The sequence below is a fragment of the Vanessa cardui genome, chromosome 17, assembly GCF_905220365.1.
Source record: "Vanessa cardui chromosome 17, ilVanCard2.1, whole genome shotgun sequence".
NCBI lineage: Eukaryota > Metazoa > Arthropoda > Insecta > Lepidoptera > Nymphalidae > Vanessa > Vanessa cardui.
The window spans coordinates 6,042,931-6,067,803 of record NC_061139.1 but is presented as its reverse complement, the minus strand read 5'-3'; the positions used below and the strand labels follow the sequence as shown (position 1 = coordinate 6,067,803).

Below are 24,873 nucleotides of genomic sequence, written 5' to 3'. Positions count from 1 at the left end.
CGGCATAATACGCGCGCAGCTCGGCGCATGACGTCAGCGTGTGCGAGAAAGACGGAACGATATCCTCCGTCTCTTTTATTTCTTATTATTTCTTTATACTGTTTTTTGATTGGTTAATTTATTTTGTATTTTTTGTATATATACCTGTGCAATTTTTCATTAAAATCATTCCTTCGACCACTCATCAAGAGTCTTATTCAAGAAGCCTCAACTCTCCTCTAAAGCTCCTTTGGAGGACATTTTTTTTATGTTAAACTGTTTGAAGTATTTTGTTTCCTCCTGAAACATGTTTGTTAACGGTGTATCTTTTATTGGAAACTAATATTAATAATTATCAGCATTGGTTAGTAAATTAAAAAAGTTTAGCAATATCTATTGTGAGTTTAAGTACTTATGATATGCATGTGTACTTAGGTCTTCATCATCCATCAATATATTTGTACTAGATTTTGCTATCCGGTCACACACACTTTTTTTAACTACACTGTAGTCCTGCAGTGTCCAAATGTACACCTGACATTAGCGTCGCTCCGCCATTCGGTGTGGGTGCGTAATGAGCAGCGCGGTAAACAGTTGTAATTCAAAATGTAGAATTGAAGTATGCACTTGGATTTAAAGTGGACACTAAGAATTTAATAGTAAAGTAACTAACATTATTTCTTGGTTAAGTGACCCAGACAATAATACGTTATACCACAATAAAAAGGAATACCTATGTGATAGGTATCTATTTGCAGACCATGATATCTTACAATCTGTCTAATTTAGAGTCGATATAGTATCAGACTATGTTGATTGCAAGAAAACTATGCTCTATAAGCGATAGCGCGCTGTATGTTTTATGTATATTTATTTTATTTTGTTAAAGTATATAACATAATGAAGATTAATCGCTGAAGCAACTTTAATCGTAACTCTTACCATACCGTATTGAACAATGTTTTATATGAATTTTCTTGTCCATCGCAGAATAAATCAGCGGCAAATCAAGTGAGTACATGCTCAATGCTATTGAATATTATGAATGTTTTCTTATTTTATTAACTTATAGTAGAGGCATAAGAGGATTATTTTGTGTGCAGGGATAAATTAAACAAGAAAGTTAGCCACAAATATCATGGCACGTTTATTTTTCTCGACTACATGGCGACCTCTAAAAGAATCGTGACTTGTTATTTTGCATTCATATAGATTTCTTTTTAATAGAGCTCTTCAAAAAGAGCACTAAAATTTTACAATGTATATTTTCCATAAAATTAAATAAACTCTGTATTTATTTTGATCTCAATATAAATCACTATGAACTTAAAAAAATTAAAAATCGCTTTGTTAGTTCGCTAATTATATTGATTGATGATACTATTATATAATAAAGAGTACATTTAAAAAATCACATTAAAGCATATACATAATGCTGACTACATAATTTCCCTTACAGCCTCTTTACTTAGTTGAAAAGTTGTATACTCTCAAAATATTAACGATAAACAATATTTAAGGATAAAATAGAATAAGAATTATATTTAAGATGATGATAACACCCAAATCAGCTAAATAGCTAGTAATAGTGTAGCGTGTAGAGTCAGTCCGCATAGAATAAAATTTGTAATCATGTAAAAAAACGTATACATCAATAGGAAAAAATAACAATATAAAATATAGAAAGTAACAACATCTAGTTGTCCGATAGGATAATCGCTTTTATCACTACTCGGAGTTTAAGTGTTACCAGCCGCTTATTAAACTAATAATAATAATTAATTTATCACAATACATTCAGACTAAAACAATGGTTTACGCAAAGAAGGCTGTAAAGGTCATATCATATTCACGTGCAATGTAATACACCACATTTAACAAATCTAACTTATTTCATAAAATATAAACTAGCCTAAAAATTTTAACAATAAAAGAAAAACAGTTGTAGTTAAAAATATTGGTCAATAAAACTCTGTAGAGCTATAACTAAATGACCGCAGATAAAAAATCATGCCATGATTTTTGTTCTTCGACTTTTAATAAAATCGAAATTAAAAGTATGTAAAATACTCCAAAACGTGTCCAAGTTTGGCTTTTAGCCATTTTTGTTAGTAATAATATATAACTACAAATTGTAAAAAAACAGTGACTTAGAAATAGCTCTCAGTATATAAAAAAAAGTTAAAATCCTTAGGCTGTACTCTCGTATGATTATGATGTAAGCAACGCAATATGTTGGCAAAGCGGAAGTACGCGTAAATCTAACGATACGATAGAACTAAAATATATTTATGTAGCTTAGACGTAACGATTACACAAGGCTCACTGCTGTTCGTGTTCGCTCCACCGCGGCCGGGACTAGTACTCTGCTTCCAAAACGCAACTATACATTTATATTCAGGATAAGGATATGTACGCTTTCTTTAACCGAAGTTATGAATTTCACATATGAACTGGTTGGTCCAACACCACAACCGCTCCGATGTTTTAACAAAAATAAATATACGATCTAATAAAATTTTGCCAATTTACGTGAGTATTCTTATGTTTCAAAGTTGTGGATCGTTTTAGTGATTCAGTCTTTTCTACGGTTCAAAAAATATAAGTAGAGAAAGAGAATATAACTTATAACACTCTGACGGTTACGTAATCAAATACATAGTTTAATATTACCCTCTAAGTATACATAGTAACTAACATCGGTATGTAAAATAGTTTGGGCAGAGAAGACACACAAATTTTAACCCACTTAGGACTCGCCTTAAAAACTATTTAGTGGATCTCAACCTAATTTATGCGTCTTATCTGTTTTTATTTTAGACCCTGATCATTTACGAAACGCGCGCCTTGCCCTAGTCGATACGTAAATACGGGTTGTAAAAGGGGAGCTCGTTTCGTAACGGAAAAGGGACGCTTCTATGCCTATCTCTCGACTCGGTGAGAATAACGCAACGATAGATCAATGCATTAATAATTTATAATAAGGAAAACAATCATAAAGGCTGAACAGATAACAACAAAAATATATAACTAATTATATAATTCCTCAAAGAAAAATCACTCTCCCCGAGTCTTCGATATGCGATAAACATATATTTATATACTTTATATGTACCTAGTTTACTATGTTGGTGTTTCTATTCCCATTCATAATATCTATGAATTATACAGTACCAACATTGATAAAAACCAATTACGTGGTATTTGACAGTGTTGCTACAAACTATTGGTAAATAATGTTATTTTTGTCTCAATGGTGTTTAAATCCTGGTAATTGAAGATTTATTCTACACGTTAAACCAAACTTCTAGTTTCTCTAAATAATACTGTTCTCAATGGCTTGGTAAGAAACTTATAAAAAAAAAAGAATTTATTAAAGACAAGAAATATTTTGATAATTGTTTCTATCTTCATTTCTTCCGGGAAACTAAATGCATCCGTCATGTCAATTTATCTTAAAGTACCTTCTACATACATATTTATCGTATATATGTAAATGATGAAAGAATTATTGGCCTATTTTTTCGTGTCTCAAATACAGAACTATCAAAATATAAAAAAATATTGAGGACTATCAAACAACATCCATATGTATATATTATTATTATTAATATTTATATCTACAAGGAAATTTTGATTTTAATACCCAAAAGTATACTTCTGCGCTAAATATTCTATGATTAATTTCATTTTTTTTTATCATCAGTTCGATATACTCTATGATTGTAGAAGAAAAATGATTCTACAAATCATATTCTTACATTAATTTTGAATCGTATTACTCCATTTGAATAAATAAACCCTACCAATATTTACAATTTCGACCCTCAGCTCATGGACACACAACGTCGTGGAAATAAAATAATGTATATAAAAAAATATATAAACAGAAAACAAAAACAATATTATATTGTTAGAAGTAAAAATCGCGGTTCAGACAAAAGTGGGTATATAACACTACAAGAAAGTGAATTCACTACAATATTTTATTTCCAATCTACCCTGACCTGCAAACTTAACTAAACTTACGCTACCACTCATTTACATAGAAATGGCACCAATCTATCTTTGATATCAATAATGGCAAACCATAAGGAACCCCCGCAGCGGACACATTACTCGCACTCCTCGTGCTAAAGAACATTGTCTCAAGGTATTGGAAGACTACTGCGCTATATCTATGTTATCACTATTATTCGAATAAAATAGCAATGGAACAATGTTAAACATCAGCAAACATATTTTCATAAAATGATTTAAAACGTATCCTATACGAAAAACAATATTTTGCAATAATAAGATGAGAAATAAAATGAAATACATCGCGAATAAAGTCGAGACGAGTGAACGAAATGAAGTGTTATCGATGGTGTTATGATTGATATTGCCTAACGTCGCTATCTGCTAGAAGGCACACAAAGTTTAGTAAGAAGCTTCACAAACGAAACGCTCTGTACCGATAACTAACCGCACATGAAATACAACTGCCTTAGGTTCCACTTATTGCCATATGACCACACGCGACCGACTTGTGGCGACGATCACATTTTGAACACCGAACATATTTTTATTATGAACGAAATACGATTAAAAAATATTGCCAATTTTATGTTGCAACAGGCACTTCTCTGGATTACTCCAATAAACATCATATTAAATTTATTTTGTGAAGCCTTATTATTGCCTCTGAGGACTCTGCGACTCGATTTATTTTGTACTTGTATATATTATTATTCTCGTATGAAACCTGAACCATTATTAAAGCATTCTTACGGATTAATTAGGAGAAGTATCATCTAAAGAGTCCCTTAAATTCTTACCGATCAAAATACTTCATATTTCCACGGTAACAGTTCTATAAAATTATTGAACTTCATATACACTGACACATCCTAAGTTAAAGCATCGCAATAAGATATTGTTACTTTCACTACGACTAATGAAGACGCGGATAATGAGCGAGTGAACGTTAAAAATTTAGAATTTCAAAGTCGGAGATTAACCATATACGATTCCGAAAGTTATCACTAAGCAAATTAGAATATGAGATCATAAATTTAGGCCTACGATCTATAACGATGAGAGTTAAGTATCGATTTATGTTTGCCACCACGAATTAATATAATCGTGTGATGGTAGAGATAAATCACAGTCGTGGGTATAAATCACAATGCAATGATAGGCGGTACCGCTACGTGACTACTGCTATACTCCTCGACTCCACTGTGATGTCCCGCTCGCTGCCGCTGCTGCTGCCATTGCCCGAGGGTTTCTCTTCCTACCGCACGCGTCACGGCCGACGAAATTAAACGGATAAATAAATAATATAAAATAAACAATCTGTTTCTGTGTATAAGTCCACGCTGGACATTTTCAGGAGCCTCGGCTCTCAATTTCGTGCTCTCGTTTTTTTCTCCCTTAGCTGCTCCGACGGCTGCCTTTTTAGTTATTGCACTCGAACCGCTCGCCGATCCATCGAGAGCTATGAAAACTTCTGCAACGACAATATTCCATTACTGTTGAGATCTGACAATCTATTTATAAAAAAATCATGTAGTAATCATTAAAAAGCAAAAATAAAATAATCTTAATAGCTTTGAGTATGTCTAGATAGATTGTCAAAGCGGAGAATGGATAAAATATGGAGATAAATAAATAGTGGCAATAAGTCGGCCACTATTTATTTTCAAGTACACGGGCAGCGCAAACTTGTAATGCAGCGTGACGTAATACGACAATCTCCCTATGGATACGTAGCAAACTTGTAAAGCAGCATGACGTAATACGACAATCTCCCTATGCACACGTGCAAGCGGGGGGCGGGGGGCGGAGGGCGGACGTACGTGTGCGGTGCGGATCAGTCGGCGAGGCGCAGCGCGGGCAGCGGCTGCGGCGTGGGCGTGTGCGGCGGCGGCGGCGACGCTGCGAACAGCCGGCCGTTACTCACCGCGACGCCTTACATCATATCACTGCTCGTGTTCAACTTACAGATTGAGGCGATGGACTGCGGCGACATGGCGGACATTTTGCTCTGCGTGTCCTGCATCGACACCTGGGTGCCTTGAGACGTCATGTAACGGTTCACCATTGGCACGAAACTAAAACATAAATCACATGGGTTACTAGCTTTAAATAAGTGCAATCAGTCATCAGTTTAATCATTTCGTTCACAAGCTGTAGGACTTGTCATATTTGTTCGCTGCCATAGTTTTTATATCGTATTATTTGAGGTAGCAGTGAGTTGTTACCTTAAATCGCAGACACCGGGCGAGTCGTAGTTCCCGTTGTTGGAGTTGTTCGTGTTGGTGGCCACGCTGTTGATAGTGCCGATGCTATTCGCTGACACGTTGCTGTGGTTCTCGCGGTGCACCCGATTGTGGTGTCTGACGGATCAAAAATAATTGTTTTAGTATAATTTGACGAGGTAGATCATTTGTGTAATATTTTGCTATCTAGAAATATGTCAAATATATATTGCACGGAAATAATCAAGCGGTTGGTTGGCCAATACGACCAAATAAATAAAATAATGTTAAACTGTTTTTGGTTCGATTTACATTATTCATATCAAACATATAAAGATATATTACGGATAACGGTATGTATGTATATCATATATCGATATAGGAGCGTGTAGTACCGCCGTACCGTATGAGGTAGCTGTCGCGGACGAAGGTGCGGCCGCAGACGCTGCACTCGTAGCAGGGCCCGCTGGAGTGCGTGCGGATGTGCAGCGCGAACTGCGACTTGGACGTGAACGTCATCGAGCACCGCTCGCAGTTCAGCGGCTTGTCCGCCACGTGAGACCATCTGTAAGTACGAGACGTTATTGTGACTGTACAACAAAATATATTAATAACCTCTAACTATAGTATCAAAAAAAAAATATATATATATATCAAAAAAAAAATATATATATATATCAAATATATAAATATATATATCATACTGATTATATTGATACTATAGTATCAATGTAATCAGTAGTTTTGGCGTTGATACAGAACTATCCTATGTAATCTCCGTCCTTTTATGATATAGTAGAGGTAGGTGGACGGGTAAATAGACTACCTGATGATAAGTGGCCATCATTGCCTATGGATATTGACGCTGTATGAAATTAACCACAACACCAATAGTACCGGCCTTGGATGTTACATCAATCGTGCTAGTAATACTGCCACCCAAATGGAATACATCAATACTATTTATTTCTACTACGGGTACTATACAGACGGGCTTGCACAAAGCCCTACCACTAAGTAATAGTAGCATGATGCAAACAGTGCAGGTGTAACAAGCTTTAGTTATCAATTTAAAAAACATTAAAAATGATATTTATTCTATTTATCTTAGTATTTACTATATATTTTAAGTTAATAAAGAAAAACGAATGTCGACGATCGCAGACAAGAACTTCTTTTACCTGTGTGCTGTTACGTAACTCTTCACTGCAAATCGTTTTTGGCAAATATCACATGCGTATGGACGTTCCCCTGCAACATTAAATATGTATACATAACAGTTTAAAAATGTATGGGGGATTATTTTAAAAAGTAAATTAAAAATCATAAAAGCCATTATATATTATAACTAAAAATATATATATTAAAAAATAATATAAATATATTTAATCAAGATGCAGCGAAGGCGAAAATGGTGTTAAAAAGACGGCAAGATGCAATTAGGCAGTATGGTGAAGTCTGAAATTAATGAATTTAAGCTAAAAAATCATAATAAATGATATAAATCTGAAACTTAAAATGATGATGTAGCGGATGATAAAATAAAAAGAAAATAAGCAGTTGTCGGTGCCACATCATTGAGTCACAACGGTTATATTAAATATACCTGTTATCGCAATTTGCCGTCTTCTATGTATTTCTTCCAATTGCAGTGGATACATTCACACAATTTATCAAAAACTAAGAAAGCTCATTATTGTGTGAATAACTACCCAAACTTCGTAAGCATATGGACGAGTAGCATTCAACAAATGTAAGTCAAATATTTATACAAAACCATGAAAGCAGTTGTCTATCGTTTAAAAGATATAAACGATTTTAAAAATCCATACAATGCTAATCGTCTCATTTATTATCTAGGCTTCTAAAATAACACACGTTACAGAGGACATTAAATGAGACTAAAACTTTTAGACCACTACTCGATCCAAAAGTGGTAATCTTGTTTAACTGCCAACTGAGATACTGATGATAGACCACGAGGGGTTACCGTAGTGACGCGTGTATCATACCGGTATGAATGCGCTTGTGAATGTTGAGGGTAGATTTCTGCGTGAAGCGTTTGTAACAGACATCGCACTCGAAGGGCCGCTCGCCAGTGTGCGTGCGCATGTGTATTTCCAGGTACGGCTTGCAAGTGAACGCCGCCGGACACTCCATGCATTGATACGGCCGCCCTTGCACTAACCATCACACACATTAGTACGTCTGTTTGATGAGATCTATACACTCTGCGCTCACGACGGACATGTGGCACCGACAACATTAATTTGTTATATATGTATACCGAAACAATCTACTATCGATTCGACTGATAAAGAAACTGAAGCGAAATTAAAGAAAACACAACTAACCTGTGTGCGTTCTTTTGTGTATGTTAAGTGTAGATTTTTGCGCGAATCTCTTGAGGCAGACGTCGCACTGGTAGGGGCGCTCGCCGGTGTGCGTGCGGTTGTGGATTTCGAGGTACTGCTTGCAAGTGAAGGCGGCCGGGCACTGCAGGCACTGGAAGGGCCGGCCCTGCACTGTAAGCACACGGACAGTCAGTGCCGCGCCCGCGCTGCCGCCCGCGCAGCCGCCCGCCCTGCCGCGCCGCCACGTACCTGAGTGCGTCCGCTTGTGGATGTTGAGACTGGACTTCTGCGTGAAGCGCTTCAGGCAGATGTCGCACTGATAGGGTCGCTCGCCGGTGTGCGTGCGCGTGTGTATCTCCAGGTATTGCTTGCAGGTGAAGGCGGCGGGACACGACAGGCACTGGAACGGTCTGCCCTGGACTGGTGCCCAACACAAACATTATAGCGGCGGCGAGCTAGCAAGGGCGCTATTCGCCCTCGCCCTACGGAGATCGCGGCGCGGACTGGTCGCCGCTCGCCGCTAACTCCGCTCCAAATCTTTACTCGTCTAGCGCCTAGGTCGGAACGGTTCGCGCAAACATAAAAGAAGAGACACACGAGCACGCCAAATTAAAAATAATAGAGATTTGGAGGAGAGAGACAAGGGTGGAGAGAGGCCGGGGCGGGCGGGGGGCCAGTCCGGCCCGCGGTGTCACCCACCTGTGTGCGTCCGTTTATGTATATTGAGGCTCGACTTCTGCGTGAAGCGCTTGAGACACGCGTCGCACTGATAGGGCCGCTCGCCTGTATGCGTGCGCATGTGAATGTCCAGGTAGGGCCGGCGGGCGACGCCGCGGGGCATCGCCCGCACGAGTAAGGGCGCCCGTGCACTGCGCCCAGTGCACACAAAAGCGAGTAACGCACGTCGCCGCACGAGCCGCGCCGAGGCGAGCCGACTGATACGCGCTGTCGAGTGATACCGACACGAAGCCGCCAAAATTGCGTTTTGCGGCGATTGCATTACCGCTTTTGTGAAAGAATTAATTATCGTGAAGATATGATGATAACAGTAATGGCTAAACTTAGGAGATGATTACGGGTATGCGAGGGTTTAACGGTCGGCTGATCTAAAAAAGGCGGAAGGATATTCGGTGAGTGCAGAAGTACGTGAAAGCGCGCGTAGTGATGAGTTAAAAGAAATCGAGATGTTAGTCGAAAGCAACGAGATGGAAGCCGTCGAAAGGAGATCGTAAAACAACGGGTCGGGCTGGCAACGGAAAACGGGAAATAAGCATGACGCTAAATGAAATGGTATGAGCGTGTGACGAGTCGTAAATCGCTTATCGTACCGAAAGGAACTGCTTTAAGTGTATATGTGGGCTACTAACCCGTATGTATCTTTTCGTGCAAATTGAGCGCGCACTTCTGCGTGAAGGACTTGAGGCAGACGGTGCACTGGAAGGGCCGCTCGCCTGCGCCGCCACACACGGGCACGGGGGGACAGAGAAACAAAACAAAACCTCGATGGACAAATAATTCTACTAAGCTCGCACTATACCGAGTCGCGAACCACCACTACCATGAGGGAATTTCGACCAAGTTATTTGTCCATCTAACATTCTCTCGCCTACGATAACTTAACAAAATCTCACAACGAACACATGCTTTACAGTTAAGTGTTTGTGAATAGTTTTTGAGCGCGTTCAACCCTATTGCAACGGTCCGTGTCTTTTGTGCTTCATTTAACATTTTACAATAAAATATACGACTACTAAAACACTTCCAAATCGCTAACCCTCATTACCAATAAGATTGGGAGCCCTTAAAACTATTCACAATAAAGGTGTCAAAGCCACAACAGCAATCGTAGAAACGTTTTTTCGATTGTGACTCAGAAACCGTAGGAACATAAAATGAGATATCAAGGGACCCACCGGTGTGTATACGTTTATGAGTGCCAAGGCTGGACTTCTGAGTGAACCGCTTGTCACAGATGTCGCATTGATAGGGGCGCACTTTGTTGATCAGCGATTGGATGTGCTCCTCTAGAAATATCAATAAAATACAGCTACAAAAACTCGACGCACTCAACAAGGTACTGCCTAATATACGTGAGCTCTAAAATTACATAATTCATTGTCTACTTAAGGAGTTTAGGGCAAAATGCCTACCGGTGTGTATTTTTCCGTGTCGGCCCAGGCTGGACTTCTGAGTGAAGCGCATAAAACAGATGTGGCACTGGTACGGCCGCACTTTCTCTAACAGGGCTCGTCTGTGCTCCTCTATAAGTTATACGAGTTTCGATATAGCATCACTGCATTCTCTCAAGCAATTTTATTTCATTTACACCTAACAAGTCTAACTGTACATCCGTCCACACACAGGGGGAGGCCGGCTACGAAGAGCTCCCTAGCACCGATGGGAAACCAAACACTAAAACACGACTCGGATGTGAAACTGATTCATGCTGTTTTATTATTCTTTTACTCATGACTCCTAGTAGCGTATGTCTATAATTAGCAATACAACTCTCTACCTAGTACGCACAACTACAATAAAGCTTTCATCGAAATTATATAGATTGGGCCGTACGGCGTGACACCGGATTTAATAAAGCAAAGATGTGTAACGACTATGGGCGGTGTGTTTGAAACCCACCCGTATGTATTTTCTTGTGTCTGTTGAGGCTGGAGCTCTGCGTGAAGCGCATCTGACAGAGCTCACACTTGTAGGGCCGGTCCTTCACCATCAAGGCTCGCATGTGCTCATCTAGAAGCGAGGCCACATTCCAAGACACTCTCCCATCGTTTCATTCAAGCCACACTAAGAACGCACGGTGGACTCATGGCCCAACGTGTATTCCGTACCTCCCCCTGTTTGCCTCTCATCGATGAAGCCTTCCTCACGCCCTGATTTCGTACGAGATAAATTCACTACGTGACATAACTCAAAAACTATTCACATGTTTATGTTAAGCATATGTGTTGTCAGTTTTGCCGCGAGCGAACTGTGAGTCGCACCAGTGTCGTAACTTCGTTATGATCATTTGTATAATTTGAAACATAATGCATACAAATAATATAGGCTATTGTATTACATTTACATTTCACCTTTAAAGGTTTCGTCCAGAGGCCACGTGCTACACAATATTTAGAGAAATGCTTTAGAAAATGTAATCTCTACTTCTATATCGTTGCTGTTCGTAATTTTAGTTTATTTCTTTACCTGATTACATTTACTTAAGAATACAAGTACTATCTAAAATTACTTCACCCAAAGTTAAGCCATTAAGTTTATACTATTCAATCAAATAAAAGAATAATAAAGCTCTCGTTTCACAAAAAAAAAAACTAATGCAGTAATAAAAAAACACAAATTATAAAAAAAACATATAAAATAAACTATCAGGGCGGCAGAACGGAGCCATAGAGAGTCGAGGAATAAACAAAAATCAAGTAAATAAAAATCAAACAAAACATACATCGTTATCGCGGAAACAGGAGGAGGTTGACTTGATCGAAAGTATATAAAATTCTAAAAAACAATCCCCTCATGGTACATTAAACATGGGAGTGTCGGTTAAATCATATGTACTTTATCCATTAAAAGGATATTGTATTCGAAATAATGTAACTTCCATAAAACATTCAAACAACATGTTCTATGATTCGTTACTTGGCTACTTTATAGGTACCACATCTGACTACGATTACAAAATATCATTAGGATTAGATATGATATGAATGTAGAATCAGATAAAACTACTTTACATACATGTAAACCTATGGAAATTACATTAGTAATCACATGAGATCAAAATATCTGTTATTGTAAATAAAAGATCAGTAATATTTATGAGGAACTACTTCGAAGAAAATTGACGGTGACAATTGATCTCATATGTTGATTTTATCACTTTAAGGGCTAAAGGAAGCCTCACTATAAATATATTTGGAAATAAATAATATGGTTATTTATAGATCAAACTTCAATTTTAGTATGCTAAGAAATTCTGTTCTATTAATAACATAAAAAAGCACAAGTAAAGATAGTCGCTGATCGCCCCCACAAAATAAATTATATATATTTCAATAAAAAGATATTTATCTATTTTAAAAATAATTACCTTAACAACCTTGTTACATTTTATTATACATCAGTGTATGCATTAAACATAATGTTATATCGAAATATAAAAGATCGACGTAATTTGTTGTAATGAGATTACACATACTTGCATCTAATTTAATGCTGCTATTAGTTGATTATAAAATGTTATTTTAATATCTGTTTCCATCTAACGGTAAGCTTTTAAATTATAACCATCGTCAAATCGTCATCATGTACGTTAAAGTATTAAAATAAACAAATGAATAGGCAATTTTTGACCCGACGTAATCTTGTATAAAGCTGCCGACCGACTGCCGAGAGGGGCGACCAGCGAGGGGAGGGGAGCGGCGGGTGTGGGGGGGGGGGGCTCGGGGCGGGCACTCACCGGTGTGCACGCGCTTGTGCGTGTTGAGGCTGGACTTCTGCGTGAAGCGCTTGAGGCACAGGTCGCACTGGAACGGGCGCTCGCCAGTGTGCGTGCGCATGTGCACCTCCAGGTACGGCTTGCGGCAGAACGCCGCGTCGCACACCTGCGGGCAGACGCCGCTGTACCCACGCGTCTCAGCCGAGCCGCCCAACCAGTATTGGTAATGCTTTACGGCTCGGTTTCATTGCGATTGACGAGAGTATTTGTTTCTATCTCAACGATCGAAAGATAATAAACTCAACAATTTTACCTTGCTACCTTATACTCGGAGAAATTAAATACGCCTACCACTAACACTCCATCTATTTTTTTTTATGGTATAGATTGGCGGACGAGCATATGGGCCACCTGTTGGTAAGTGGTCACCATCACCCATAGACAATGACGCTGTAAGAAATATTATCTATTCCTTACATCGTCAATGTGCCACCAACCTTGGGAACTATGTTACGTCCCTTGTGTCTGTAGTTACACTGGCTCACTCAGCCTTCAAACCGGAACACAACAATACTGATAATCTGACGACCTCTGTGGTCGAGTGGTGTGTACACCGGTTTTCATGGGTACGCCACTCTGAGGTCCCGGGTTCGATTCTCGGCCGAGTCGATGTAGATTACGATTAGTTTTCTATCTTGTCTTGGGTCTGGGTGTTTGTGGTACCGTCGTTACTTCTGATTTCCATAACACAAGTGCTTTAGCTACTTACATTGGGATCAGAGTAATGTATGTGATGTTGTCTCATATTTATTTATTTATTATTTACTGAGTACTGTTATTTTGCGGTAGAATAACTGATGAGTGGGTGGTACCTACCCAGACGGGCTTGCACAAAGCCCTACCACCAAGTAAATCTATGATCTAGTTATTACTGAATTTAATAATCTAATAGAGATAATTGTAACAACTATAACTCACTGTGCATTGGAAGGGTTTATTTCCTGAATGTAGCTTCATGTGGACGTAGTAGGAAGAAGCTGACGAAAGTACCTTTCCACAAACCTGAAAACAATATGTTGTTTTTATCTTTGTAATGAAACAAGCTGATGAGTTATCTGTCATCATATTATTATGAAATATTAATGTATAAGTAAAAATAGTAATTTTTTTTATAAAAAAAAAAGAAAATAAAGTATAAAGTTTTTAAAAGGACTGTGAGCCTTCTCATTGAATAAAAACCTTTGAATACTGGCAATTTGTTCACAAACATTTTTTTAGAGAAATGTTACAAGTTTTTATAGGTACTTAAAAGTAAATAGTTAACATTATTTATTTACCTTACAGGCTTGAGGTTTCGACCTTGGCATTCCTTGGCCACCATTTGAAACTTCCATTTTTGTTTGAACTGACCCCATGTCAACCCCCATACCCTGTTTATTTGAAATAATACTTTAGAAAGGACATTATTATCAGGTTTTTTAGTTAGATTATTAAGGGGTTTTTTACGGTTTTTTGGCTTTTCTTCAATATCGAATAAGATATTGAAGAAAAGCAAAAAAAATTGAGGAGCTAAATCTCATGACAGATTTAGTCGCACATTGATAAAATTCAGCTGCTTGGACCGTAGTGTATTTTTGTTTCTTTTAATAATAAATGAACATGTTACATTATTATATAGAATATTATGATGTGACAAATGAGCTCAATGTCATATTTCATCAATTGCTGTCGAGCATTTTAAGTACAAATAAAAAAAATTAAATTAATTTTACCTGAGAACATTGTCGACCATCCATGTCCATTTCTACCCCCTCATCTTCCATGCCCTTGAAGCTAAGCTGCAATCAACCAAAAAGTTTAAATTATTTCATGTTTGTTTCGAGTAAAACATTACGGGATCAAAATTACTTCACACAAGAGGTTTTGTTACTGAAGTACATGAGTATTCTTATTAAAAATGTGTTAAAAGTTGACAAGACTTACATTGTCTACCTCATCATCATGCATTTCGTGTTGTTGGTGCTGTTCCAGCAGCTCCTGTTGGTGTTGTACTTGTTGTTGTACTATGAGGCTATCCTTGGAATCTTCTTGTGGATGGTGCTGGTTCATATTTATGATCCCATGGTTTGAATCGGAACGGACTATTGTTGGGGGACCGGTATTTATATGTGGATGTGTGTAGAAACTGTGAATATAACTTTACTATTAATATCGTTTAAATTTATGATAAAAATAAATGCCAATTTTTATCCCTGGCTTATATGACTTACCTCATAGGCTCAGCCTTAATCTGCTGTTCGAACATGGATATCGTGGCGAGAAGGTCGCCGGGGGGTGGCACGGGGACCCCCACGCCCCGTGCCACACCCCCGACGCCCACGCCCCAGTGTGCCGGGAAACTAATGGCGGACTGCTTCTTGCACCCCCATCATCAACCACAACCTGCTGATGAAAAATTGTATTCAATATACTGGATAACAATTATTAGAAACAGGTTATTGGTGTAGACCTAAAGGTTTGCATCACCGACTTGGTACAATATTTAAATGACAGTAATAAATAATTTACTGTTTTATTCCACTAACTGGAAAAAATAAGTAGGTATAATTCGGTGAACCAGAAATGTTCATAGATAATTAGTGACCATGAACTTCAGAAAAGTACCAATCTTATTTTACTGTGTTTTATTCTTCTAATAATTAAAAAAAAAACATAGTATTATATATACTGTATATAATTATATTTACTGTATAAAAATAAAATATATATAATGAAATATATTTTTCAATAAATAATAGAAGTAAAGAGTTTTAGTAAAGTAAAACTGTAATAGTTAAGTATTTGGTACATTCCTGTTCTGTCAAATTGAACGTTTTAACTGTCTTAAAAATCTTACTGATGTTGTAAATGAAATATTTGGATGGATAGATCTTTGTTATTTTAATCACTAGACTGAATCACGGAATGACTGAATGGATCTGAGTGAAATTTGGTAAAGAGGTAGCTCATATTCTGTAATAGAACATAGGTTACTTTTCATCTCTACTCTTGCACCACCTTTTCATTCAAATGCAGATGGAAAAATACTTAGATATAATTATATGGCTTAACTAGACTGTTAAAAACATAGTACAATGACTAAAGAAATAAGTATTTCAAGTTACATTTTCATATAATAAACAACAGAAACTAAAACAAAAAATGAAACAAAAACACATCAACATACTTTATTATTAAAAAAAATAATAAACAAAATACATCCTTACAATTAAATGACTTACTACTATTCCTAATTTCACAAGTGCTCTTTATAATTTTTTGACAATTATTATTTTTTCACTTCATGCTATTCATAAAAAATCATATTCTAATAATTATTAAGATTTTGCTCAAATAAATTAGATTTTTTTCTAATAAGATTTATGAACTATTTTTATTTTGTTGTTTAATATCATCAACAAACCATTTGAAGTAATAATAATATTCATAGGGCATTGACTGAATGCTTTAATCATAATATAACAACTTTGTACAGTTGTATTTATGAGCTCAATAAGTTCAGATATGCGTGTTTATCTATTCGCCGTATGTGAGCATACATAATATATTACTTTTTGTTTATATCTGTAAGGTTTGCAATTTCGGTGGAGTGTAAACAAAACGTAAGAAAACTGTTAAAAAGGCCTAAAAATTTAAATGGCCGATGCTCACCGACAGTCTCCACCCAGCTTCCCCCCCTGCCATCAATAAAATGGCCAATTCGTTATTGAATTTTGTCCCCAACTTAAGCCGAAGCTGCGCGACGCCGGTTGTTATGAGAAGCGTAATTAATGACCACTACAATTGTAATGTAAACAAAAACTAGTCTACAAAGCAGTAAATTACTATTAGTAAGGAAAGTTATGTCATATCTTATGCCTAAATATGCAGAATGCATTTTTGCGATACCATCAATCGCCTATTAAAGACTTGTAAACACAAGCATCGTTCACAAATAAATATTCGCACTCGTAAGAATCACTGATCTTTCATATTTTATGGAGGGAACAAACTACAGATTTTTCAATAATAATCATTTCATTTATATGCAAAATGATAAGTTTCATTACGCTTATTGTCTATCGTTATATATAGCAAAACTTAGTTTCTACTCACATAAGTAAAGAAACACCTAATAATAGTTGCGTGTGCAGAAACACATAAATTAGAGCACTAATTACACAATTTCGTTAAGATTGGCCATTCGAATTATGTTTTTCTTAGGCACCGACATAAAATGGCTGCTACCTCATTGTTCTGCGCGTTCGTTCGTGCGCATAGAAGCCGTGAACGCTTGGGGACGACTTCTCCGCCAATTAAAATTGTGGCGCGAAATTTAAGGCATCGTTAAAACCCACTACTTATGTTAATTTTTATCTCTTATTTAATGATTACAAATTTTAATAATAGCATAAAACATAATAAACGAAATTATAACCACTTGTATAAATGCTACAACGTAAAATTGAGTGTTGCATTTCTCTTCATCCACCTTTATAATGTTTGTCGTTCTATTGTTTTTTGTCATTATTTTATGCCGATGCCCGACTCCCTCCAGATGTTGATTGAACTGATTATGAGAATTAGTAAATATATCACACGTTTTACAATGCCATCGACGATATTTTATAGAGCGTGTATTTTTGAGGTTTTTGTCTTCACCCATTTGTTGGTAAAAGTGAAATAGAACTTAGTTAAATATAAAATTCAACTCTAAAACTTTTGCAATGTAATTAGAACCTATTTCATAAGATGTATAATCAGCAGACGCCTAATTTTTTAATAAATTAAGTCAATTATATTATTTCATAAGATGTGGGTATGATTAAAAATAATAATAAGATGTACTTACGTTTAAAAAAGTGTATAGATATTTAATATAATTATAGATATTTTATTTTTTATTAAAGTGTACACAATATTGTTCATTTTGAGTATATATCTTTAAAATTATTTGAAAATTAGAAATGTTATTCTGAAGTGAACTAAATTATAAATGATGTAAAAAAAAACCGAGTGCTATAAATTATTGTTTTAAACAAATATTTATTATCAACAATTTATAAACAAGATAAACATTTCGTAAATCGTTTACAATTTAACTTCAATAATCGTATGACGTAGTCAAATCGGAACAGAGTTAGTTTTATGATGTATGTAATATGTATCCTCAAGGGTTAACAAGGGCTAATCTACTCAAGCAATAACAAACAATTTATCTAAGTTATTACTTATTTGAAAAAGGTATACACAGCTATAGTAAATCTTATAGTAAAATTTGTTGCGAGGATTAACACGCGAGAGGACTTTTTAGCAGAAAGATATTTGTTACGAAATCTAATATAATGAGTCAGATTGATTGTAAACATTTAATCCGATTTCTATTAGAATACGATATAGGTAGTGTATTGTATACGATGTAGTGTATTAGCTACAATATCGAATGATAAAAATCTTTCTTCTGGTCGTATTGGAAAATAAACGCCATTATTTATGTTCGTTTATTACGTTTACATCTTATTGGAATAATTTATACGAATACTTATTTATGTTTTATGACAAATATATTAAATGTTAGATATCTACTAATGTGTATAATACTTCTAATAAATACATCATTGCATTTTTTTATAAGTTGGAAGTTATAAGGAAAGTAAGTTATAATAATGTAATAGATTTAGTGCCGAGTGCTTTTAGCATTATTTAGCGAAGCGCAATAATGATTCGACCAGATTAAGAATTTACTCCATGTATTGTTATGAGAATTATTTTTTGTAAAACATTGAGTACCTTAATTATCTTCATATGTGTATACTGAGTAGTAACATAACTTTTTACTTAAGGTATGCATTTCGTACGTTCCGTATATTTTAGTCAGCTTCATATCTTGTTTATCCTTAATTTAATTAGTCCTATTACTTTTTAATTTACCATTACTTTGTAAATGTAATGTAAAGGGAAAAGTTTATTTTTTGGCCAGTATTATATTTAAAAAGTGATCAATAGATCACTTTTTTTAAAATTTTATTTAATAACTACAATTTTTAAATATTTAACGTGTTATAAATAATTGATTCTACCCCCGTAATAGATGTATTATCAGCAAATAAATAATAACTTTTACAATAATTTTAAATATTGGACAACATCACATACGTAATTCTGATCCCAATTAAGGCAGCTGTGCATTAGCTACTTACATTGGGATCAGAGTTGTGTTATGAAAAATCAGAAGTAACGACGGTACCATAAACACCCAGATCCAAGACAACATTGAAAACTAATGAATTTTCAGCATCGACTCGGGCCGAAATCGAAACCGGGACCTCGGAGTACGAACCTCGTGACGTACCCATAATAACTGGTGTAAGTAGACAACTGCTCGACCACGGAGGTCGAATTTTAGTTTTAATGTCTTAGATAGATATTTATTCAAAACTAAGACAATAATTGACAATTTGAAGATGGTCAAAATAAGTCCTTGCGGAGCAGATTAGTCAAAGCTTGATGCTGGGCATAGTCGGTTGGCCTTTATGAACTGTTGGGATGGAGGGTTCATACGAGTTCCTTATATTGTTCTTCTCTTAGCATCAGAGAGTATCGTGGAAATAATCATTCAGGGAGTCGTCTACCTACGTAGTACCTGTACTGGAAAGCAGCAGCGTGGGCTCGGGTAAGACGTATGAGAATACGTTTCTTTTTGATTAATCTTAATTAATGACTAAATTAAAATTTAACTCTCAAGAACAGCCACGGTTTATATCGCAAAAATGCAATAAAATAACACTAACACGAATACAATTGTTAACATAAACATTTATAGAAGCAGTCCTTATATAAATTATATATTGAGGTTTCGTATATCTAATACAATTGAAATCAACAGCCTTGTGATGTGAAAGACACGAGTTCCATCTTGATCCTTCGTCGGTTTATTGTCTTATTCATACTAATCCTCGCTCCATGCTTATTCCAACAGCTCATTGTTCAAACAGTCATATTTAATAACTTACTACTGTTGTTTTGTAGTTGGTAGGCATGTTACACCTATAGGTTCACGAACATAACAACTGATGATTGGTTATATTGGCACGTATGTGTATAATTATATACTTATTAATGTCTAATGGGTTGTGATGATCATTTACCATTTGCTCGTCTACCAACCCAAAAATAATTATTTTATATAATGAGAAATTATGTCAATCACTTTAATGAAAAAAGTGAGAATTGTAACTGAGTATTGCGTATACAGAGGGTTTTTATTCCCTTAGGAAAGTATTTACTTATTTCTCTCTCTCTCTCTTCTGTTCATTTGAATAATAGGCTATTTGACTGGTTTTTAAAATCCATTTTATATTATTTAGTGGAGGTTAAGGAACCCATTAAAAGTTGTTTTTTTATTTCTAGTACATACTTGCCGAAAAATATCATATTAAAAACTCCATATTTAAATAACGAGCGAAAACGCTACTTGGATAATATAGCGCTAACATGGGGTCGGTGACGTCACTTTGCTGTATTTTAATCTGTGGTACATATAGTAAAAAGCAAGGTTTACAAGAAAGTGACATCATCATAAGCCCGGCCAATCAGGAGCGTTTTGTGTCACGTGACAAACCTTTGAAAAAATGCATTTTTGTTTATGGATTTTTGAATAAATTAAGTATTGCTTTCAAGTTTCGTTAGTAAATAACCATTTTTAAACTCATAATATACACTGATTACAATAATTCACAATTTATTTTTCGAATTGTCAAATAGCCTAATAATATTATATTATGAGTGCCTATAATATTATGAGTGTATGTATTCTTAAAAGGAATAATAAGAGAGGGAAAAATTAGTGAGTTCTTTGCATCTACATATGATTATGATCGTTAATTTAATTTTGTTTCATATTATGATTTAAGACTATAAATTAAAACTAAAATTGTAAATATAAAGTAAGTTGTTATTATGAACATGAAATATAATTTTAATAAAATTTTAAAACTTTAATGTCTTATAAAATACTAATTAACTCATAATAATTATTACAATATTGACAAAATCACGATAACAACAAAACGTACAATACAATGCTTTTGCCTATATGTTAAAAAATAAGAATGTCTCTGGCACCTACATGTATAGTCTATGGTAGTAAACTTTGACGTTTAGAGCTTCTTTCAAAAATTTGTAATCATGGCGGTAGGTGTTTTGAATTAATCCGCTAATGTTATCTATTTTAATCAGTGAATTTTATGTAGTAAATTTGTTTAATATCCAATATTTATTATTAATATTGCCTTTAATTTTGGAGTTCAGGGTTATTTTGACGATTTCGCGAGTTAAAACCTATATATTGTGACCTAACCTAATCGCCCTAGAACAGTAGATTGTGTTCGTTTTTGTATTTGCGTTTTAAGTGATAATCGTAATTGGAAATATGGCTTTCAGCGTGTACCACCGCCTGCAAATCCTGCCCTTAAAAAGGATAAGAAGGAGAAAAAGGTTCCGAAAGACAACTCTAAAAATGTTATGCGGAATCTGCACATTAGAAAACTCTGTTTGAACATCTGTGTTGGTGAATCTGGTGACAGACTGACACGTGCTGCTAAGGTATGTATATTGTTTATTTTATTATTATTCAAAATACAGTTTTTGTAAATGTGTTATAGAGAGCTATCTCATAAGGATAACCTTAAACTTCTCATCATTGCTTTAATTAGTTCACGCTTTATGGTTATGTATTTATCAGATTATAGTCAAAGGAATACTCCACATACTCTATATAATAAATACGGTTATAAACAAATTTGGCATGAAAAAAAGTAAGAAACATATCTTTGTGTTGTCATTTTATTTTCATGCAACATTATTTATTTCAAATTGCAACTTTTAGGTACTTCACACTTGACTACCTAAAATACTTACAGAAATAACATTGTAATGCAACACCAAATAATCATACTTAAACAAATTTAAGATTTTTTACAATTTTTTTCGAATATATAGCTAATTTTTCCAAGTTCTTAAAGTTAGTCATACACGAAATTTTTTGAAAAATTTAATTGTAATTTCCACTTTATTTCAGGTGTTGGAACAGTTAACTGGTCAACAGCCCGTTTTCTCCAAGGCCCGTTACACTGTCAGATCTTTTGGTATCCGTCGTAATGAAAAAATTGCAGTTCACTGCACTGTCCGCGGTGCTAAGGCCGAGGAGATCCTTGAAAGAGGATTAAAAGTATGACTTTCATATAGTATTATTTCGAACAATATGAAAAGAGTAATTATAAGCTAATTTTATGCATATAAAATTTGAAAGCATTTTCAAACATTTTTTTACAATCTTTATTCAAGCATTAATAAACTTGGCTCTATTAATGTCTGTTTAAATGGTGTATAAGTTTATTGAAATCAACCAACAATTAATTTTAGCTAAATATATGCATGGATTGTTCAAGAGGCATCTTTGATAGTGTTTTCTTTGTAAATTCATGCAATAGTAATATTTCCAATTGCAACTTCTGGACACTAATTCTCTACTGTTCAGATTACTCAGTGAAATAACAAATACCTGTTAAAATGTAATTAATGGCTGAAATTAATTTTATATGTATAAAGATAACAAACAGATTTGTTCTCTCTCAGGTCAGGGAATACGAGTTGAGACGTGACAACTTCTCAGCAACTGGCAACTTCGGTTTTGGTATTCAGGAGCACATTGACTTGGGTATCAAGTATGACCCTTCAATTGGTATCTATGGTCTCGACTTCTACGTCGTTCTTGGAAGACCAGGTGAGTTTTTACTTAGTACAATTATGGTTTAAATTACATTTTTAAACAAAGTGAATCCAGGATTTAGTGCAGAAATTGAGCACATTCATATTTATGGTTATTCATATATAGGTTCATTGATACACACAAACAATATATTATAGAAATTATATGGTCTATTTTTCTATTTCAAAAATATGATAAAATAACATCTAATGGATGTCCCATGTCAGTTTGCTGATAGGTGCTGACATTATAGTTTTGTTTTTAATTACATTTTACGTAACACCATTTGTAGTAAATGCATGCATAAATAGCAGCAATACCACTCTTATTATAAAATATTAATAAACTCTTATTCTTGTAATTTTTTGTTAGTTATAATAACTACTTACTTTCTGTTTACATGTAATAAGTATCAAATTTATTAAAAATCAATTTTATAGTTAAATAAAATAATAATTAAATGAATTATTATTATAGTGGTCAGAAATAGACAGGTATATGATATTTAACATTATAATGACAAATAATGGAAGCTATTTTATAAAAATATATCCATGAAATGCTAAAAATGCTATCATAGATACATATTCTGGATTCTGACCCGATGCTCAATCCGTCAAAAAAAGTTTGAATTACTTGCTCTTTAGTGCTGTGTTGAATTATTTGATTTTGCTTTCAATTTGTTAAATATTATAAATGTAAACTTCTAAGGTGACAAATCAGCACATATGTTCAAGAGTATTGATTAATAATTCATTACTCTGTAAATTATGTGCCAAAGCAACCTTAACTCAACAGGGAATTGTTTTGTAATTGTTCTCTATAGTGCTAAGGAACAATAAAATAGTATGAAGCCTAGTCTTGGTATTTAGGATCATGCTAAGACAGGGTCATCAATGGTGAATGATTTTTATTGCCTTTTACTTGATTGTTAGCAAGCAGATTATTTATATCAAAATCTAGTTAAATCTGTGCTTACGCTTGTCTCAGTTTCGAGTACTTCTAAATTTTCAGATGTGTATTATAATGTTAAACAATGTATATTTTCTATTAAAATATGTCTTCTTTTCTAGGATTCAATGTTGCACACAGAAGACGTAAGACTGGCAAGGTTGGGTTCCCCCATCGTTTGACAAAGGAAGATGCCATGAAGTGGTTCCAACAGAAATACGATGGTATAATCCTTAACAGCAAAAAGTAAAATAAGTAATAAATGTTTATAAACACTTATTTTGTTTTCTTTCACAGCCTGAATTATAAAATATGACAAATAATGAATTTATTATTTTCAATTTTGATTGTAGTCATTATAACTTTAATGTAAATAAAAAGATACACAAATATATTGCTTACCAAAAAATTTATATATAGAAAAAAGAAATTGAAATTAGGAAAACAAAGCAACACTAATAAATATATCAATCAGAACATCACTAAATTATAGGAATCGGAGTGCCTACTACCTACCCTGGCGAGCTTTGCATAAAGAGTGAATTCCATATAATTGACTTAACGGTAGAGACACGTAGCCCCTTTAACTTTGCTTCCAGATTTATATTACCAACTTAGCAACATTTTTTTATATGTTTCAGTAGCGATTTTCTTTAGATACTAATATCATGCATAATATTTTAAGTGTCTTGTTATAATGTAACATCAATTCAAGGTCAACGTTGTTTATTTATATTTAATCCCGTCATTGTTAAGGTACCATACAAATTATTACAAGTAAATATGTGGTTTATTTTAAGCCTGATCCACATGTGTCACTTGTGCATTCAAATCTCCGTACATCGGTAGATATATTAGATCTTCATATGTGCCATGGATCTAGAGCTGACTAGACTACTTATCAAACACAATGTTGCATAATCGAACAAGAATTCAGATAATTCTTACAGCTGTTATTATGCTTCAGTCCTTTAACTTAGTGGCGGTAAAATTTAAAATAAAAATTTAATTTGCCGTATGATGTTAATTATTTAGTTATTAAAATGTTAATTGATGATTAACATTAAAAAAAAGGTTTATCAA

General features: G+C 34.8%; 2 protein-coding genes across 16 annotated transcripts; one reads left to right on the top strand and one right to left on the bottom strand.

The window, feature by feature from the left end:
* Nucleotides 1–1,102: 1,102 nt before the first annotated feature.
* Nucleotides 1,103–17,368, bottom strand: LOC124536958 (zinc finger protein ZFP2-like). Of its 15 annotated transcripts, none has more exons than XM_047113630.1 (21): nt 17,187–17,368; nt 15,302–15,476; nt 15,015–15,216; nt 14,804–14,869; nt 14,369–14,461; nt 14,010–14,093; nt 13,053–13,197; nt 11,216–11,326; nt 10,729–10,839; nt 10,492–10,602; nt 9,946–10,029; nt 9,278–9,361; nt 8,828–8,998; nt 8,579–8,749; nt 8,237–8,407; nt 7,406–7,475; nt 6,628–6,789; nt 6,228–6,362; nt 5,968–6,077; nt 5,823–5,901; nt 1,103–5,473 (listed from the first exon to the last, which is right to left on the bottom strand). In XM_047113630.1, the coding sequence occupies exons 2-20, from the start codon at nt 15,334–15,336 to the stop codon at nt 5,837–5,839; spliced, it is 2,181 nt and encodes a 726-aa protein (XP_046969586.1). In that variant the 5' UTR covers nt 15,337–15,476; nt 17,187–17,368; the 3' UTR covers nt 1,103–5,473; nt 5,823–5,836. The 15 variants fall into 15 exon arrangements, with proteins under 15 accessions (XP_046969586.1, XP_046969587.1, XP_046969589.1 ...); XM_047113631.1 differs by having other exon boundaries at nt 15,302–15,473; XM_047113633.1 differs by lacking the exon at nt 5,823–5,901.
* Nucleotides 17,369–21,170: 3,802 nt separating this feature from the next.
* LOC124536923 (60S ribosomal protein L11) lies at nt 21,171–24,065 on the top strand. The gene is made up of 5 exons (XM_047113590.1): nt 21,171–21,263; nt 21,513–21,674; nt 22,150–22,299; nt 22,707–22,854; nt 23,913–24,065. Exons 1-5 carry the CDS (start codon nt 21,258–21,260, stop codon nt 24,038–24,040), a joined length of 594 nt encoding a protein of 197 aa, XP_046969546.1. The 5' UTR covers nt 21,171–21,257; the 3' UTR covers nt 24,041–24,065.
* Nucleotides 24,066–24,873: the final 808 nt, after the last annotated feature.

Bases quoted from the DNA above. Each gene is read 5' to 3' on its own strand.
- LOC124536958 (XM_047113630.1), bottom strand. From the start codon at position 15,336: ATGTTCGAACAGCAGATTAAGGCTGAGCCTATGAG. The intron at 14,094-14,368 runs GTAAATAAATAA...TATTGTTTTCAG, and splicing joins CGAAACCTCAAGCCTGTAAG to GTTTGTGGAAAGGTACTTTC. The intron at 10,030-10,491 runs GTGGGTCCCTTG...GTGGCGGCGCAG, and splicing joins TCATAAACGTATACACACCG to GCGAGCGGCCCTTCCAGTGC.
- LOC124536923 (XM_047113590.1), top strand. The intron at 21,675-22,149 runs GTATGTATATTG...ACTTTATTTCAG, and splicing joins GACTGACACGTGCTGCTAAG to GTGTTGGAACAGTTAACTGG. The intron at 22,300-22,706 runs GTATGACTTTCA...GTTCTCTCTCAG, and splicing joins TCCTTGAAAGAGGATTAAAA to GTCAGGGAATACGAGTTGAG.